Below are 17,863 nucleotides of genomic sequence, written 5' to 3' on the forward strand. Positions count from 1 at the left end.
TCTCAGAGTAACTGATTCCAGAAATATTTTATAGCACTTCATAGTCTCCAAATGATTTACATGTGAATTAGAAAAGCTGATCCTAAGTAAGCCTTAGAGATTCATAACACAGGTTTTATGAGTTCCATTTTGCAGATAAGCAAACTGAGACACTGGGAAGTTTGGCCGTAATCAGTTCCAAATTCTAAATGTCAACTGATGTATGCAATAAAAAGTATATGTCATTCTCTAAATTATTTTACAAAGACATTTTGGATTTAGCAAAGTTATTTTCTAGAATTCTCAGGCCAAATGTTCCCATAGTTGCTGTTTATGTAATTTTCAATTTCCAGGAAAACTTTCAGTACCATTGTCCTCCCAGCGCACATGTAAACATGTTGCCTCTGTCTGCCATCTGAATAGTCATTTATGTTGCTGTTGTTTAGTGCCTAATTTTGCTAATCACTTTATAAAATATTTTAAAATACATCATGGTGCTTTAAAGCCTAATATCAAGATGTTTTCAAAAATTAAAGTCTAATACAACTGAAGAAAAATGAGCCAAATTCAGATATTTCAAATGTGTTGAACTCTTGATTTTAATCCCAATACTTGACTCACGGAAGCAGTGAATGGCATCACCAATCCCTCCAGTTGCTCAGCTCATGAAACTACTTTTGCACTGACCACTCCTCATATATATTTAATGTTAACAACCTCATCTCCTTCAAGGTTTTACTCAAGCCAATTTCTTAGTAGTCCTAATCATCCTATTTAAAATTGCAATCCACCTCACTCTTTGCACTCCCAATCTTCTCTTTCTTTCTTAATTTTCTTTTTTCTGTAGTACAGATGACCTAATAATATACAAGTTATATTTGTTACTATCTTACCCCATTAGATTGTATGCTTAGATCTTTGTTTTGTATGCTGATGTATTCCAAGTGTCTGAAACAGTGTCTAGCACACAGTTGGTACCAAAACTGTGTATTTTTAGATAAATGAAATCTCTGATGCCAACCCATAGTTAAAATATTGGTATATCCGCTTTAGCCTGATTTTCCAAGTTTATATTTGGCAGTTAATTTTCATATTGGTCTGAATTTGGCTTTATGCACTGAGATTGAATTTATTTACCCAATTTAAACAAAACAATTAAGCTATTTGAAGTACTATAAGTGTAATAAAGAAAGTCTTTAGATACATGATACTACGTTTTAAATTGAGTAAATCTTTAGGGCCCCAGATTCATTGGAGAAATTTAACATGTTAGGTAGTTTCTATTTTTTTCTATATGTTGTATTAAGTGCAAACAAATTTGCTAAATACATAATGTATTTTGCTTCTGTTGAAAGGCAAATACTGTAATTTTGCTTCTGTTGAAAGGCAAATCAGAAATAATCATTTTGATTTAGTCAATGAATAAATGGAAGATAAACTATGAAAAGTATACCAGCAAATTACTAACATCTTTTAGAATACAGGGTGGGGCAAAAGTAGGTTTATAGTTATTCTTATGGAAAATAATATAATAATTAGTAAGTATAATATCAGAATAAACTCTGTACTTCATGTACTCACAACTGTAAAACCATTTTTGCCTCATCCTGTGTAAGATGTTTTTATTTTCTTTTGAGAAACTATTCTGTTTTGGGAGTAATTTCTGCACTCTCAAATACTCAGTCTGGCTTAGAATTGCATTATTTTATCTTGGATATCTTTCTACTAGCCTCATGATGGTCTTCTTCTTCAGGTACTTCATTACCTTGACCCAGGACAGACCTGGTAATGATGCCAGTTTAAGGACTCCTGCTAAGGTAGGAGCCACACAAAGTGCCCGAAATCAGATACACTCCAAGCCTGTCTACTAATCATTCTGAGGAAAAGACCAAAGTCAGTATTAAGAGGAAATATCAATTATGAGACCTAAAGAGTGAATGGAAGTCTGAACTATGGAGGAAGATAAGACCTGAAGTCAAGATACCAGAACAATGTTTGAGAACTAAGGGCAAGGTATGTAGCACAGCAGAGAATGTTATTCACCCTAAATCACCCAAGAGTCCTCCCCAAAAAAGCAAAATGAGAGAATTACATTCTCAGTGAGTTAATCTGTGCTCCAGTCATCAGGGAATGAGAAAAGAATAAGAAGCACAAAGCTGATAGGGCCTCCACCCTTCCTAGAGTGGCCCTGTACAGCTATTAGGCAAAACAGATATCTTTTTTTTTTTTCATTTTTCTGAAGCTGGAAACGGGGAGGCAGTCAGACAGACTCCCACATGCGCCTGACTGGGATCCACCCAGCACGCCCACCAGGGGGCAATGCTTTGCCCCTCTGGGGCGTCGCTCTGTTGCGTCCAGAGCCATTCTAGCGCCTGAGGCAGAGGCCACAGAGCCATCCCCAGCCCCCCGGGGCCATCTTTGCTCCAATGGAGCCTTGGCTGCAGGAGGGGAAGAGAGAGACAGAGAGGAAGGAGAGGGGGAGGGGTGGAGAAGCAAATGGGTGCCTCTCCTGTGTGCCCTGGCTGAGAATCAAACCCGGGACTCCTGCATGCCAGGCAGATGCTCTACTGCTGAGCCAACCGGCCAGGGCCAAAACAGATATCTTGATGGTTACTATCCATGGAGAAGCAGGGGAAGTGAGAAGAGAAATCAGAGGCTTTCAAACAACAGAGATATAAGAGAGGAATTATAAATATTATTCCCTTTCGTCTTTTTTAATAGACACAAATTGTCAATCCCCATTAGGGATGTTACATGATAAAAGTTGTAATATGCCAAAGGCAACATTCAAAAGTGTATTCACCATTCTCATAAAATCTATGGTTTCACTATGTAGATGAGTTATCTACATAAAAAGTCAAGACCACTTGCTCAACATCTACAAGTTTCTACTTTCCAGTTTCTCCTTTTTTCACACACATTCTTTAAAAAGTCTTTCTCCAAAATCATATCCAAGCTCACTGGCTGAGGAACTCTGCAGGGAGCAATGCATGTAAACAAGACTAGCATTACATTACCAGCTATCCTAAATCAAACATACTTGTAACCCCCATAAATATGTATTTATTCAATAAATACTTATTGAGCATCTGTAATGTGCCAAGTGCTGTTCTAAGTATTAGAAAAACTAAAATAGACGAAACAATGCTTTTATCACCATAGAAGTTATATCACAATGTCACAAGTTTGTACATCATCTCTTTCTACTAGGAGAAAATTTATTATTATTCCCTTACAGCACATTTCTTCAACCTAATTGTCCACCAGAGACTTGAAAAGCACAGCCTCTTCCACCCCCTTGAATGAGAATTGGGGGAGGGATTGGGAATTTTGTTTTTTTAACAAGCTCTCTAGGGTTTTATATGCATTCATAGTATTTTGGGTGGAACTACTGCTCTATTAATAGCATACCATCTGAGGAGCCAGTGCTTTTCATTGGACTATATTGGTGGGACCCCTTATGATTTTTATGACTAACTTTTACCACACTTCTCATCCTTAGATAATATAAAAGCTCTCTGAGATTTTTCACAGTTAATTCACCTAATGAAGACTAACAAGGCAAACTTTTAAATGTATGCCATTTATTTTTTAAACAAAATGTTTTCTTCTGTGGGGCAAATGTTAGCATATTTTGCTTTGGGGAAGAAAATAATCAAATATTAATTATGTATGGTCTGTAGAATCAAAAGAGTCATTTTAAAGATAAAGTGGAGATAATGGAGATTTAGGATGTTTTCTTATCAAAGAAGGCAAGCCTGAGAGAAACTCAGAAATCCATTGTGAACAATATAAAACCTATTCATTAAAGTAGTTCTTTATGAGTTAATGACAATCAGTATAGACAATATTAAATACTACAAAACATGAAGTATCAGTTGATATTTAAATAAAGTCAATATTCAAATAATAGCTAATGCAGGCTTATTTCATGCCACATGTTATTCTTGGTACTTTTAAAGACATTAAAATGACCTAATTATCAACCCTCTATTTAATTACCATGTCCATTCTGTAGATGAGAAAATTGAGACCTAGAGAAGAAAAGAAAGGAACTTACAGGTGTATAGCTCGTAAGTTTTATTTATTGATTTTTTTTTTTTAGAGAGAGGGGGGAGAGAGAGAGAGAGAGAGAGAGAAAGGGGAGGAGCAGATAGCATCAACTCCCATATGTGCCTTGACCAGGCAAGCCCAGGGTTTCGATCCGGCAACCTCAGTGTTCCAGGTTGACGCTTTATCCCACTGCGCCACCACAGGTCAGGCTGGCTCGTAAGTTTTAGCCAGGATTTGAACTTAGGTGCAAAAATCCCATGTTCTTTAATGACTACATTAAACTGACCTTCCTTAATTTTTATAATACTTCTTTAAAAGATTTATACCCCAAAATAGTTTATACAAACTTCTAGGAAGCAAAATTTTTTTTAATTTATTTTTTTTTGTTTTTACCACAGCTTTCCTGCCCTGATGCTTCAATTAGGCTAATTTTTATTTGTTATTTTAAAATGAAGGTAACAAGATTGTTGAAGCAGGATCATCTAGTTGTTAGAAGTTCAAGAATAACAGAGATATCATTCTGAATCTCAGTTCTGCCACTTGCTTGCTATTTGACCTTGAGCAAGTTACTGCTCTAAGTCTCAGTTTCCTCATCTTTAAAAATGAAAGTTATAATGGGACATACATCATATACTACTTAAAGATAAAACAAGATAGCACATTCAAAGCTATTAGAATGTGCTCAGTAAATTTTATTAGTGTAATAAATGGCAGAAGCAACAATAAACTGAACCTTATGATCTCTTGATTCTTCTACTCACACTAAAAATGGTTTATTTCTCTTCTAATTAAGAACAGTGACAAAAACCAAAACAACAAACCAAGCCACAAGCCATTAAACCAATGATATATTTTGGGGAAAAGTTATTGGACACATGCATTTATATGTCGTTAATTATCTCATTTATTCCAAAATGTATGTGTTCCAGCATTCAGAGACCTCCTTGCATAATATAATCATTGTGATTCCAAGAGGTCAAATGGGCAGGCAGTTAGTGCTTCTCTATAAAAAGCTCAATAATTCATTTTCTAAATCTCCAGTTCAAAGCCTACATTGAGGTTAAGAAAAATTGACATTTGGTCTGTGAACTTAATGTCAAGCTCCAGAAAAACTCTGGGCAGCACATGTTTAGCGATTAAGTGGACGTAGACAATAAAGACGTTGCCAAATTGTAAAACAAGACTTGGAAATTACAGAAAATGTTGCTAGTTATTGATTATGGTGACCATTCAGTTCTTATTGAGCTACCCAAAACAATCATTCATTTTCTAACAGAGAGCCTGCTCATTTGCAAGATAAAAAAGAGGCATTTCTGCACATGCCCATAATGTTCTTCACCACTGGGGGCAGCTTTACATAAGACTGCATTCACTGAAACCCAAGCAACAGTCCGAGCAGCTTTCAGAATGACAGTCTGCAGAAGTGAGCTGAGTGTGTGCGCGGTACGGGGCTCTCCTGCTTTCTGGGCTCCAACGCAGCTCTGTGGCTGAACTGGGTGCTCACCACCAGAAATGCTGGGATACGGAATACAGATGTGGCAGCTCAGGTAGCCCCCCGTTGCCTGGAGGAATACACCATGCTTTCTGATAAGAAGAAACTGTAGAAGCCAGTTTTTTTTTTTAACTACCCCCCTCAAAAAAAATACTGTAAAGATGCAAAAACGTATCATCCATGAAGATCCTATTACCTAGGAAGATTTTGATGTTTTGCTGCAAATGCGGAGTTGGGATTTATTTGTTCTTGAAGTGTTCTGCGTGGCTGGTAAAGAATAATGTTCCAAAATCGGTCCATCTCCCAAGGGGTCCAATTCTTCTTCCTGGGTATCAGCGAGCCTTGACTCACTACAGTGCAACTGACAGGGGCTGCCATGCAAGTGGCCCCCTAAGCCAAAGCAAAAGACCTAAGGACGACCTTTGAACAATACAAAGGATGGGTATGTTTTGTCATTTTTCTTCTTTCCTTCTTAAGAAAACAAAACAAAAACAAAAAAATCCTCTAGTCTGTGTATTACTTCTGCTTTAATTATTGTAGAGATTACCTGGCTCTGCTCTAAGACTATAAATTCAATTGCTTAGTAAACATGTTTCTTGTTTAACTATTTAAAAAAAAATCTAAAGACAATTAATTCTCTTTAAATGACAAGGAGATGATTATTTGATGTTAAATATTGTTATCTATATTTAATTTTTTTAAAAAAAATACATGCCTATTCTTGCTTGATTAAAAATAAATGAATTCTTTTTTGGGGGGATAACTTTCTAAGTTGTTTTTATTTTCAGGTTTCAATGTAATTAGGCTACTGAGCGGATCAGCTGTAGCACTGGTTATAGCCCCCACTGTCTTACTGACAATGCTTTCTTCTGCTGAACGAGGATGCCCTAAGGGCTGTAGGTGTGAAGGCAAAATGGTATATTGTGAATCTCAGAAATTACAGGAGATACCCTCAAGTATATCTGCTGGTTGCTTAGGTCTGTCCCTGCGCTATAACAGCCTTCAAAAACTTAAGTACAATCAATTTAAAGGGCTCAACCAGCTCACATGGCTGTACCTTGACCATAACCATATCAGCAATATTGATGAGAATGCTTTTAATGGAATACGCAGACTCAAAGAGTTGATTCTGAGTTCCAACAGAATCTCCTATTTTCTCAACAATACCTTCAGACCTGTAACAAATTTACGGAACTTGGACCTGTCCTATAATCAGCTGCATTCTCTGGGATCTGAACAGTTCCGGGGCTTGAGGAAGCTGCTGAGTTTACATTTAAGGTCTAACTCCTTGAGAACCATCCCTGTGCGAATATTCCAAGACTGTCGCAACCTGGAACTTTTGGACCTGGGATATAACCGGATCCGAAGTTTAGCCAGGAATGTCTTTGCTGGCATGATCAGACTCAAAGAACTTCACCTGGAGCACAATCAATTTTCTAAACTCAACCTGGCCCTTTTTCCGAGGCTGGTAAGCCTTCAGAACCTGTACTTGCAGTGGAATAAAATCAGTGTCATAGGACAGACCATGTCCTGGACCTGGAGCTCATTACAAAGGCTTGATTTATCAGGCAATGAGATTGAAGCCTTTAGTGGACCTAGTGTTTTCCAGTGTGTCCCGAATCTGCAGCGTCTCAACCTGGATTCCAACAAGCTCACATTTATTGGTCAAGAGATTTTGGATTCTTGGATATCCCTCAATGACATCAGTCTTGCCGGGAATATATGGGAATGCAGCAGAAACATCTGTTCCCTGGTAAACTGGCTGAAAAGTTTCAAAGGTCTGAGGGAGAATACAATTATCTGTGCCAGTCCCAAAGAGCTGCAAGGGGTCAATGTGATAGACGCAGTGAAGAACTACAGCATCTGTGGCAAAAGTACCACGGAGAGATTTGATCTGGCCAGGGCTCTCCCAAAGCCCACATTCAAGCCCAAGCTCCCCAGGCCGAAGCATGAGAGCAAACCCCCCATGCCCCCCACGGTGGGGGCCACGGAGCCCGGCCCAGAGACAGATGCTGACACCGAGCACATCTCTTTCCATAAAATTATCGCAGGGAGTGTGGCCCTTTTCCTGTCGGTGCTTGTCATCCTGCTCGTTATCTACGTGTCGTGGAAGCGGTACCCTGCCAGCATGAAGCAGCTGCAGCAGCGCTCCCTCATGCGAAGGCACAGGAAAAAGAAGAGACAGTCCTTGAAGCAAATGACTCCCAGCACCCAGGAATTTTATGTAGATTACAAACCCACCAACACGGAGACCAGCGAGATGCTGCTGAATGGCACGGGACCCTGCACCTATAACAAATCAGGCTCCAGGGAGTGCGAGGTATGAACCATTGTGATAAAAGCGCTCTTAAAAGCTGGGAAATAAGTGGTGCTTTATTGAACTCCGGTGACTATAAAAGGGAACGTGATGCCCCCTCCCATTCCCTTTCCCTCTCTCTTGGCTGGCAAGGTCCTCCCCTGTCCGTTTGAGTACATTCATAATACTGGTCATTTTCCTCTCATACATAGTGAACCCATTGAAATTGAAATAGCACAATCCATGTGAAGCTTGAACTCTGGTATACTGCCATGCCTATTGTATATGACCCTTTATTGATTCCATTAATGTCACACTTGTTTTCAGATAAAAACTTCTTTTACAGTGAATCCCCCATATCTGCTGTTATTCCAGTAGAACCCAATTTGCAGTTCCAGGGGGGTTGCAGTTTACTGGCAAATCAAGGAAAAAGTGAATGAGCTCAGGTACTTGGACCTTGAACTGGTTTCAGGAAAACGCTTGACAACAGCAGCATTTACAGGCAGGGCGTTAAAACAATGCTGGGCTTTAAAAAGAAAATTGCAGGAAACTATCAAAGATGGTGCTGGGTTAAAGCAGCACCAGGAGCAGTGTTCAGAGGTGTCTGAATTACGATAACGGAAGTCTTGGGAAAAGTATTGAAGGGTTAAAATGCTGCAAGCAGACAACTGCAAAATGTGAGATGATAAAAATATAAAGTTTTAGACTTTGAAGCCTTGCCTCTGAAACCCATCCCTGTAAAATCAGATGAGAGGTTCCATTGTCAATTTCTTCTAATCTCTACATTTCCAAAATAAGTGAATTCACTTAATAGCCAAGAAGCAAATTTGAGGAGGCAAATTTCTCCACTGCTCTTCATGTTCGAGAGTTTTCAGAGATGAGGCTTGCAAATGGGAAGGCAGCTCACTATATGCATGAGGCTGGGAGCTTAGCAGAATTTCTCATTCCAGCTCTTTTAAGGACCCTAACGTAATGAGTGAAACCATTAGCTTTCTCTGTTCTTCTGTTTGGGATATTTCAGGCTATCCTGTTGTGTTCCATTATATGTCCTGCACACACTAGTCCTCTAATGACTGACACTTCATTCAGAGGTGTCAAAAGAACACATTCCAAGACAGGCTTTCTACCAACAGCCTCATTAAAAAGAATGATTTGATAACACCTTAATAAATGTATAAAATAAATTTTAGAGGAAAAAAGACCAACCCTATGGCACTTGTCTTTGCTTTCTATTGCTGACATTTACAGCGTCTCCATGTTCATCTGTATTGTGAATTCATCCACCAGTATGATTCTGTACAGACCCTGTTGGCAATGTGCAAGCTGCATGCATGCTTTTATGTCATAGGTGAAAGTTTATTGACTGCAGCACAAATATCACAGCTTCTGTATTTAAGTAACTTCGAGCACAGTTCATTAAGATTTTAGAAAAATATCTTTAGTCTGTATTCTCTTTCCTCCTCCAAAATGAACAATTCAGTTACAGGAGTAAAAATCAGGGCGTGCAACAGTAAATCTGTTTCGTTTAATTTGTCTTGCCAAACCATGTCCCTGTTCTTTCAAAACAGAATTGCTGCAGCAAAAAAGAAAAAGTGAATGGCTATTTTTACCAGCATTTTCATAGAGTCTGTGGGCTTTTCACATGCTGAGAGGCAAAAATCTAAAGGCAAGTCACCATGAAATATAATTGCAAGGAAGCCAGATTATAAAAATATTATTTTTATAAGCAATAAAGAAAAAACAATGTTGAAAGTAGACTTTGGTTTTAATTAAACCTTAAAATAGATGGCAGTTCAGAAAAGCATAGCCACAATATATTTACCCATGAATAATTGTTGACTATACAGTTATTAATGGCAAGTTGTCACAGATTCCCACTTGATTAATAATGCAGATACTTCCTTACAGTATTATGAACTGGATGACTGAACCTACTGTGATGTTTTTCACTGAAGCTGTAATTTTACATTTTTCATAAAATGTTAGTAAATATTCCACCTAAAAAAGCTACTTCCTTTGATCAGACTCATTTTTATCTGTACTAAAGATGATTGTATTAATTAAATGCAGTGTTAAAGCGAAACAGCCCATTTCTATTCTTTGACATGAACTTCTGCCTTATTTGTCATGGATACCAAATAAATTTAAGCAAGTCACATTTATACTTATGTTTTTGAATTCTTGGAAAATTTTCAATGCTGTGGTACTACTAGTATATATAAAAATATATTTATTGTATTGAAAAGTGTTTCTAAACTTCGAAGCCACTTGGTATATAAGATTAAATGAACGACCAACATTTTAAAGGCTAGTCATTTTTTAAATGTGTGACTTTAATCCCTTACAAATTTAATAACGAATAAGAACCAAAAGAACATCCCTTAGATAGTGAAACTTATTATGATACAGGACATGAAATTACAAAATGATAATAATAATAAAAATCTTTTCCCTTTTGGGGGAATGAGGCTTCTCTAGTTCTTAGTATCTTCTAAGAACTAGAAGATACTAGTTAATGTAAAAAAATCCTTTTTACATTAATATAAAATTCTTGGACATGGCAGTGATTTCCCATATATAATCCTATCAATTAGATAATAACTTGTTCAACATTGTAAATTTAACAAAGAAAACTGGTAAATGTTCTCCTCCTCAGAGGTTGCCCTCACCCCGATCCCATGGCACTTCTGAACTTCAGATCATAAATCTAATTTTCCTTAGCATTTCAGACTAATTTTTTTATTAGAGAAATAGAATTGATATTCTGTTTTCTAGAGCAAATTTACATGAAGTATCTGACTTTCCTCAAAGGCGACAACAGTTAATAAACAGATTGACTTGTTGAAACTACACAACAGAAGCACATCGAGGCAGGTGGATTCAGTCAGTACTTTGAATGCATTGCCAGAGACGAAATGCAATTTAGTCTGTGAACTGCAGGCGTTTTGCTCCCATTTTTATGAGCCCCAGACCCACAGTGCTACCACTGCAGCATGAAGTCAGTAGTCCCAGTTCCATGGTCTTCTAAGCAATACTTATGCAAGATGTATTCCTTTTAAAAGGATTTATATTCTCCAAGGATGTTGACATTACATCTTTTCAAAGAATTTAAATGAAATTTTCCTTGATTTGGTGAGTCAACTACCTAAGTAGACAACAGGCACTAAACTGTATTTTTGTGGAGCAGCAGTGACCTCCAGTGGCTGCTTAGACTAACCACAGCTATTCCTACCCATTTTATATACTAGTTGTTTTTTTTTTCATCCTGAATCCTTTGAGAAACGTGGTGATGGCATACAGTTTTTAATTTGTGGATCAAATTTGAATTTATTTAGTTCACCTCCTTGGGAAGTTCAGTTATAGTGTTTTTTTTCCCTGAAGTTATAGTTTTCATTTTGACCTGCATACATGTATAACTATAGTAATGCCTAAACAGAGGCCAAAGAACTGGTATTGAGGGCTTGACATAAGTGCCCAAAGATGAAGAACAAGTTCTAAATATTTTAAAGCATTTATACTCAAATATTTGGGGCATATATGTATTTTTATTAAATACGTTAACATTTTCCATAGGCAAGAAAGATACTGAAATATGATATAATTTATGTTGGGAAAAATTACACTTCAATATTAATATTGAAAGAATCAGCAACAGTTATACTAGTCCATAGGAACATCTGAGCTATCACATAAGGAATGCCTCCCCTTTCAGCTCTATAACTTTCCAGTTTGTCAATCATGCCAGTGACCTGTACTTTGCCCTCCTCCCTCTCTCTCCCTTCCTCCCTGTTAGCAGCCAACTGAACACTGGTTCTGTTAGGCTCTCTGACAATGATGTTACAATATAAGAGGTGATAATTCATGGATAATAAAATTATGCTCTCCTTCTGGGGAAGGATAATGCAGAATCAGATTTATAGATTCGACAAAGGTTTTTAGGATGCTATAGGTGCATAAAATATCTTCTCTTCCCTTGATGTTTACTAAGAACTTACTAAACAGTTTATTTAAAGTGTGAATTTCTGTAGCATCAGAACATGAAGTCCAACACAAAATGAGTTCCACACATGACACATGAGAATTGAACCATGAGAAATAAAAAATTCAGGCACTGTGTTGCTTCTCATATTCCCTTTTCCCAGGATTCTCATTTAAATCTGGATCTGTAGCAAACGTATGGAGTTTTGCTATACTTGTATTCTCTTAGCTATCTACAGTACACATCAGAAGCAGCTAGAAGATACTCTACACATGGAAACTAATCTCAGGAAGTTTAAATTCTAAATGGTGTAAGAGAAATAGAATTGATAATAGCTAAATAGCTTGTATTAAATGACTCCTGAAAACTAATAAAAAAATATACAGGTGAAAGTGAGAGTTCCTATAATCTAATAATGATACTCTACAGAATTGGACCCAAATTTTGCTTAGTTCCCAAAATCATTGATGAGTTTTGTGTGGTTTGGTAGAATACAGAGAAATCTACATGAAATAATTCTTCTTTTGAGAAAAATATCATGGTCATATATGGTAGAATATATGTCTTAGCATCAAGATTCTCTGACATTTGCTAATCAGATGATCTCAGGTAAATTACTTAGCTTTTCTGAATGTGAATCTCCCCATCTGTAAAATGGGCATATATTATTGACTTCACATGATTTGGTTGTTGGGAGGAGAACATGTGAGAAATACTTTGTAAACTGTAAAACAGCAATTACCTATTGTTTTCAAAGATCACCTAGTGAGATAGCTGTGCTTGCCAGTGTTCTATGTTTGTCTGGTATAAAGACGTAACAAATCTCTACATTAGAAAAGTCCAAATCCTTTTTACATTAATATAAAATTCTTGGACATGGCAGTGATTTCAGATCTTAATTTGTTTTTGACCTTTAGTTTCCATAAAAACACAGTTTCTTCTACCCCATGTTATCCAATAATGATCACAATGGAAATAAACATAAATAAAGACACCAACCACAGAACACTGAATCAAAAGATTATCACATTAAATAACAATTTGAATTGTTTTCCAAATCAGGTCATTATAGCAAGAGCTTTGAATCAGCATAGGTTATCTGTCCATCCCTTCTCCAGTATCACTCTTTTGAGCCCTCTTGACTTTATAAATATAACATTTATGGCAAGATGATATTGTTATTCAGCAAAATGATATTATCACATGACATCTACTCTCTTCTTTCTTTTTTCCCCAGTGAAAAACTTTCCAAAATCTCCTCCTACTGTAGAAATTAGTATTGACTTTGTGTATGAATTATTGTCATTAAAGATCACTGGATTTTTTTTTAAGTAGCGTAAGAATACAAAGGCCTCTTTTTAGGACTAGCCACCCATTCACTTATGCAAAATGAAATGCTTAAGAGTCCTCCTCATGGGCCTTTCATAATAAAATTACCAGTGTAATTATAAAGCTACCTCCACTGGATGTAGCTCTATTTCAGTTACACTATGATGTAGCAGGTATATTTCCAAATTCTTATAACTTAAGTTGACAAACTCTTCCTGTTTGATAGCTGGGTTTCTATGAATTCTCTGGAGAACAGAGATAATAGTGGTTTTTCACTTGGAAAATGCATTTGTGAATTTTATGCTGCTTTACATTTGTGTGTTTATTGAAGGATGTTCTTGAGTTTGGTAAGGAGAATTCCAGGAACACAGAGAGAACAAGCATGTGAGACCAAGCAAATGTGATCTATTTTATAACTGTACTTTCTAGTAACAGAACCTCTATATACAATAATAATTCATTTTATTGAAAAAAGAAGCTTCTATCTTATTCTATCCAGCTCATGTTGTAATGAAAACTCATAATTTTCTTTATAATTCTCTATATTTTATTTTTATTTTTCAAGAGCTCCCACCCTCTAACCCCACCTCACTCCACCCCCGCAGGGTTTTCTTTATTCCTTTGTCCCACTCTTAAACTATTTTTTTCTAGCTCTTATACAACAACAACAAAATCTCCTCTCAATAAACCAATGCAATTTGGCTATCTCACTCAAAGAACAGCCTATCTCCAGTGAAAAAAATTAGAACATAAAATTTAAGTCTAGCTGACACACTCCCCTTTCCTCGACAGCTGACAAACCACCTCTTCAATGTCTACTTATTTTCAATGGAAGAAAGAAGAAATATAGATGAACTACAGGCTGGAAAAGTATTAAAGCCTACTATGTTCCTTCTTAATTAACTAACTTCTAGAAAACAAAACATAGGACTTTATGTATGGGAGTGCTCAACTACATTTCACAAATGAGAAACATTCATACCAACAATCAGAATTTTGTGTTTTTGGGATAAAATACAAATATTTTTGGTCTCACTTGAATGATAAGGCAAATACTATACTTAGCAAGGGCGATTTCTGTTACAGCTTAATTATAATAATTGCCATCTATCCAGGGTGTAAAATACATTTTCCCAGTAAAGAGCAATAGACCTCAATTAAATATAAATCCTTATTTATTATTCTTGAAACTCTAACTTAATAAAGAGAGGTAAAATGAAAATGTTCTCAAATAATGAGGCTATACAAGGAGGTTATTCTATCATGCAGTGTTCATGGCTTCAACTAGGTGTATTTCCTGCAAGAAGGAACATGCTTACCCTTTTTTGATGCAATCAACCAGAATATTTACAGGAAGCTTGTAGAAGATAGAATGTGGAAGTTGAAGTAGTAGAGTGACTTTAAAATCTCTGATAAGCCTGACCTGTGGTGGCGCAGTGGATAAAGCATCGACCTGGAAATGCTGAGGTCGCCGGTTCGAAAACCCTGGGCTTCCCTGGTCAAGGCACATATGGGAGTTGATGCTTCCTGCTCCTCCCCCTTCTCTATCTCTCTGTTTCTTTCTCTCTCTCTCCCTCTCTCTCTCCTTTCTAAAATGAATAAATAAAATAAAATAAAATGTCCCTTCTTTAAAAAAAAAAAAATCTCTGATAAATCTGTGATAAGATTACAACAGGGAAAAGTCTCTAAGAACTTTAAAAAAAAAACTAACAGTACTTTAGAATCAGTGTTGGCTTATACTCATTGATTTAGGAACAAATTTTGCATATTTTGTACAAAATTTTAAAGTGAAAAAGTATAAATACTGAGTTGAGGTACTTCCATTTATCCAATGAAAAAATAGGTAACACCATTGAATGACATTAAATTGGAATTATTGAAGATCCATTTAAGATGGCAGAGGCCATATTACATAAGCATATTTGTTTTTCACCAAGCTAGGCTTATTGCTGATGCTTATAAAAATACATATCCTTCCTATAAGGTGATATATTTTAATTACACATTTGTGTATGTGAGGGTATTTTTGTGTAACTGAGTTCTTATTATATGCAAGGAGTGTCTATATAGTTTTTTCTATATAAAAATACAGTTCTTATATAGACCCCTTGTCCATTCCTTACAGTACTTTGCTAAAATAATTTATACCCCAACCACACATGGCTTTTCAAGCCAAATTATGTATCTCCAGTTTCCAATAAAAAATGATTCCCAGTGAGTTACCATTAGAATATCCTTCTGCTAGCTAAATTCTAATCTTCCAGTGTAGTGTTTTTCCCAACCTGTAGCAACCACACCAGCTTGTCATTTGTCATTAAAAGACAGCAGGCACTTAGTCCTTTGGATTTTTATAGGGAAAGTTAAGTAGTAAAGTATAAAAATCTACATATATTTTTATGGGTTTCACTTTGGTTAGTTTAATGGTCTAGCACACAGAGATGTGTGAGGCTTTGTCAGTTTACACTAAAGTGCAGAAGTATTAAGCTAGCTGTAAATTATAAAAAGGTCAAGGTAGACTTTAAAAAATAGAGTTCAAAGGTCACATTATATATATTTATTAATCTATAAGTGATCCTAAATGATGAAATACTATATTTCACTTTCCTGACATCTGATTACCCTCCAAGTTTATCATCATAGACTTGAATTTAAGCTTCACATTACTTCCATTTTCCATTGCTAACAGAAAGGCTTCCTGTATTAGCTTTTTGGTTGTTCTGTTTTGTGTTGTTTTCTGCCTGCAGATATTTCCCCATGTTTTGAATGTATCACTTTGCCTGCTTTTCTAGAATCCCGAAATTTTGATCCTGTCAGAAAGTCAGTAGGGAAATTTATCAGTTTTATGGTTGGAGCCATCAGACACAAACGGGGTTTGTCTCTGGAATGAAATGCAGTCAGGAAGGGATATCTGCCTTCTGTCTTCCCCGCCTCCCACTGCCATGCCTTTCCTACATGAAGAAGGATTTTTCACATTGAATTTTCTCCTTCCAGTAATACCGAGGCTCTGTCAATATACTGTATAAAGAAGAACTTGGGCTAGAAATCCAGAAAGAACCAGTTTGGTACTGGTTTTAGACTTAAAAACCAAAACCTTTGAGTCTTAGTTTCTTCATCACAAAACTATGCATAAAACAATATAATCATAATTATACTATAATTCTTATATTGATTTATAAGTTATAAAAGGGTAAAGATTCCGAAATCAGCATTTTTGAATATTTTTATGCACTTTGTTTTGGCACATTACATATGTTGTTATATTTAATATTTATATAGATCCTATGATTAAATGATATGATATAGATAAAACCACTTAGTATAAAGCTTGGCACATAACAGTAACTTTCACTTTTCCTTTATTGGTCTAACTGCTAACAATTTCAGTACCCCAGTATGCTTTAATAGTATTCCACTATCTACTTTTATATAGAATAATAAACAGACATATGTTTCAAGAAATAGAATCTAAACTGCCACAAGCTCAGGGGAATCTAGGCACATGGATAATACTGAACAGTAACATGGCATATAAAGCCAACGTCCTGAAGCCCCCACAAGCCCAGCTGCCTCCTCACCTTCATTTCCACACCATTGTCCTTGTTCTAATACTGGCCAGTTCTTGAAGTAGCATGTGCTTTCCTAACTCTGTGCTTCAGTCAGTCTGCTTCTTTTGTGGAAAAAGAAATGACTTTCCTCCCTTCCAAGTCCTCCTGGCAGTCTCTGAAACCTTCTATAACAGACCCACCTCAAATTCCACTCATTCTAGAAGTCTTCTTAATCTTGCCCTTTCCTGTTTTCCTTATTTTGTACCTCTCTCTATTGGAGATTACAGCACAGGCTGCCCAGTGTTTGAGGTACTAATGTGTTCATATGCTCTTCCTGAGGAAATGGACCATTTTGTTTCTTTCTTCTTCCAGCAGTGACTGGTACAGACTTTTATCCATGGTAGATGTCTGTTGAATTGATCTCCTGATGATAAGGTGATTGTCAAACTCATACTTATTTATATAGTCTACATATACATTTTTGTTTTTATATCATGTATACTTTTCATATATACTGTCTTCTCATTTATCATTTAACTGACTTTAAACATTATTACACAAAAATTGTTTTTAAGAATCAGGTTCTGAATTATACTGTTTCTATGTCATGAGTAACTTATCAATGACTTTCCTTTAATAATTACCAAGGGTATTAGCATTTTAGGAAATATGTTAAAGTGACTAAGAGCTTAAAAATGTTAGGGAAGAAAGAATATTTAATTCTAATTATGAATATATCTTGATTTTAGTGGAGACTGAGAGGTCAACTTCTGTTGAAAAGGCCATATATTTGTGACCTCTCTTTGTCCACTGCGTCTTAGGAAAAGTCCTCTTTAGCTTGTATGTCTCCTCATCTTATCCCCAGTTCTACAAGCCTCTGCGTTAGACACATTCCAATGCCTCTCCTCACACAAAGGGGCTACTCTACATGATCAGAGAGATGAGGCCAGAGGTCTTTGTGATTCTGATTATATACATTTCGGAAGCAATTATTCTACTGGAGGCTTCAAACATCAAATACTCAGAAGCTGGCATTTATTAATGCTCATTGTTTTTTCCTCCTGAACACTGCTTATGCAGAAGGCACAGATAATCAGATAGAATTGAAGCATCTGCCCTTTGCTGGGAGTCTCTCCCTACCTTCCTGCTGTTTACCCTCTTACTCTTTTCCACTGAATTTCTTCCCTCTC

The 17,863-nt window shown here is 36.4% G+C and overlaps 2 protein-coding genes across 5 annotated transcripts in view; one reads left to right on the forward strand and one right to left on the reverse strand.

The window, feature by feature from the left end:
• Nucleotides 1-17,863, reverse strand: part of CTNNA3 (catenin alpha 3) — a 2,095,157-nt gene that overhangs the window by 1,202,860 nt on the left and 874,434 nt on the right. The gene's annotated exons all lie outside the window — the stretch shown is intronic.
• The window catches only part of LRRTM3 (leucine rich repeat transmembrane neuronal 3), a 177,130-nt gene continuing 164,724 nt past the window's right edge, over nt 5,458-17,863 (forward strand). The window contains exons 1-2 of the mRNA XM_066243796.1: nt 5,458-5,966; nt 6,313-7,844. Of these exons, the coding sequence (XP_066099893.1) occupies nt 5,963-5,966; nt 6,313-7,844 (1,536 nt within the window). The 5' untranslated portion in view covers nt 5,458-5,962. The remainder of the gene's footprint in view (nt 5,967-6,312; nt 7,845-17,863) is intronic.

Source organism: Saccopteryx bilineata, chromosome 9 (assembly GCF_036850765.1).
Source record: "Saccopteryx bilineata isolate mSacBil1 chromosome 9, mSacBil1_pri_phased_curated, whole genome shotgun sequence".
NCBI classification, from domain to species: Eukaryota; Metazoa; Chordata; class Mammalia; order Chiroptera; family Emballonuridae; genus Saccopteryx; species Saccopteryx bilineata.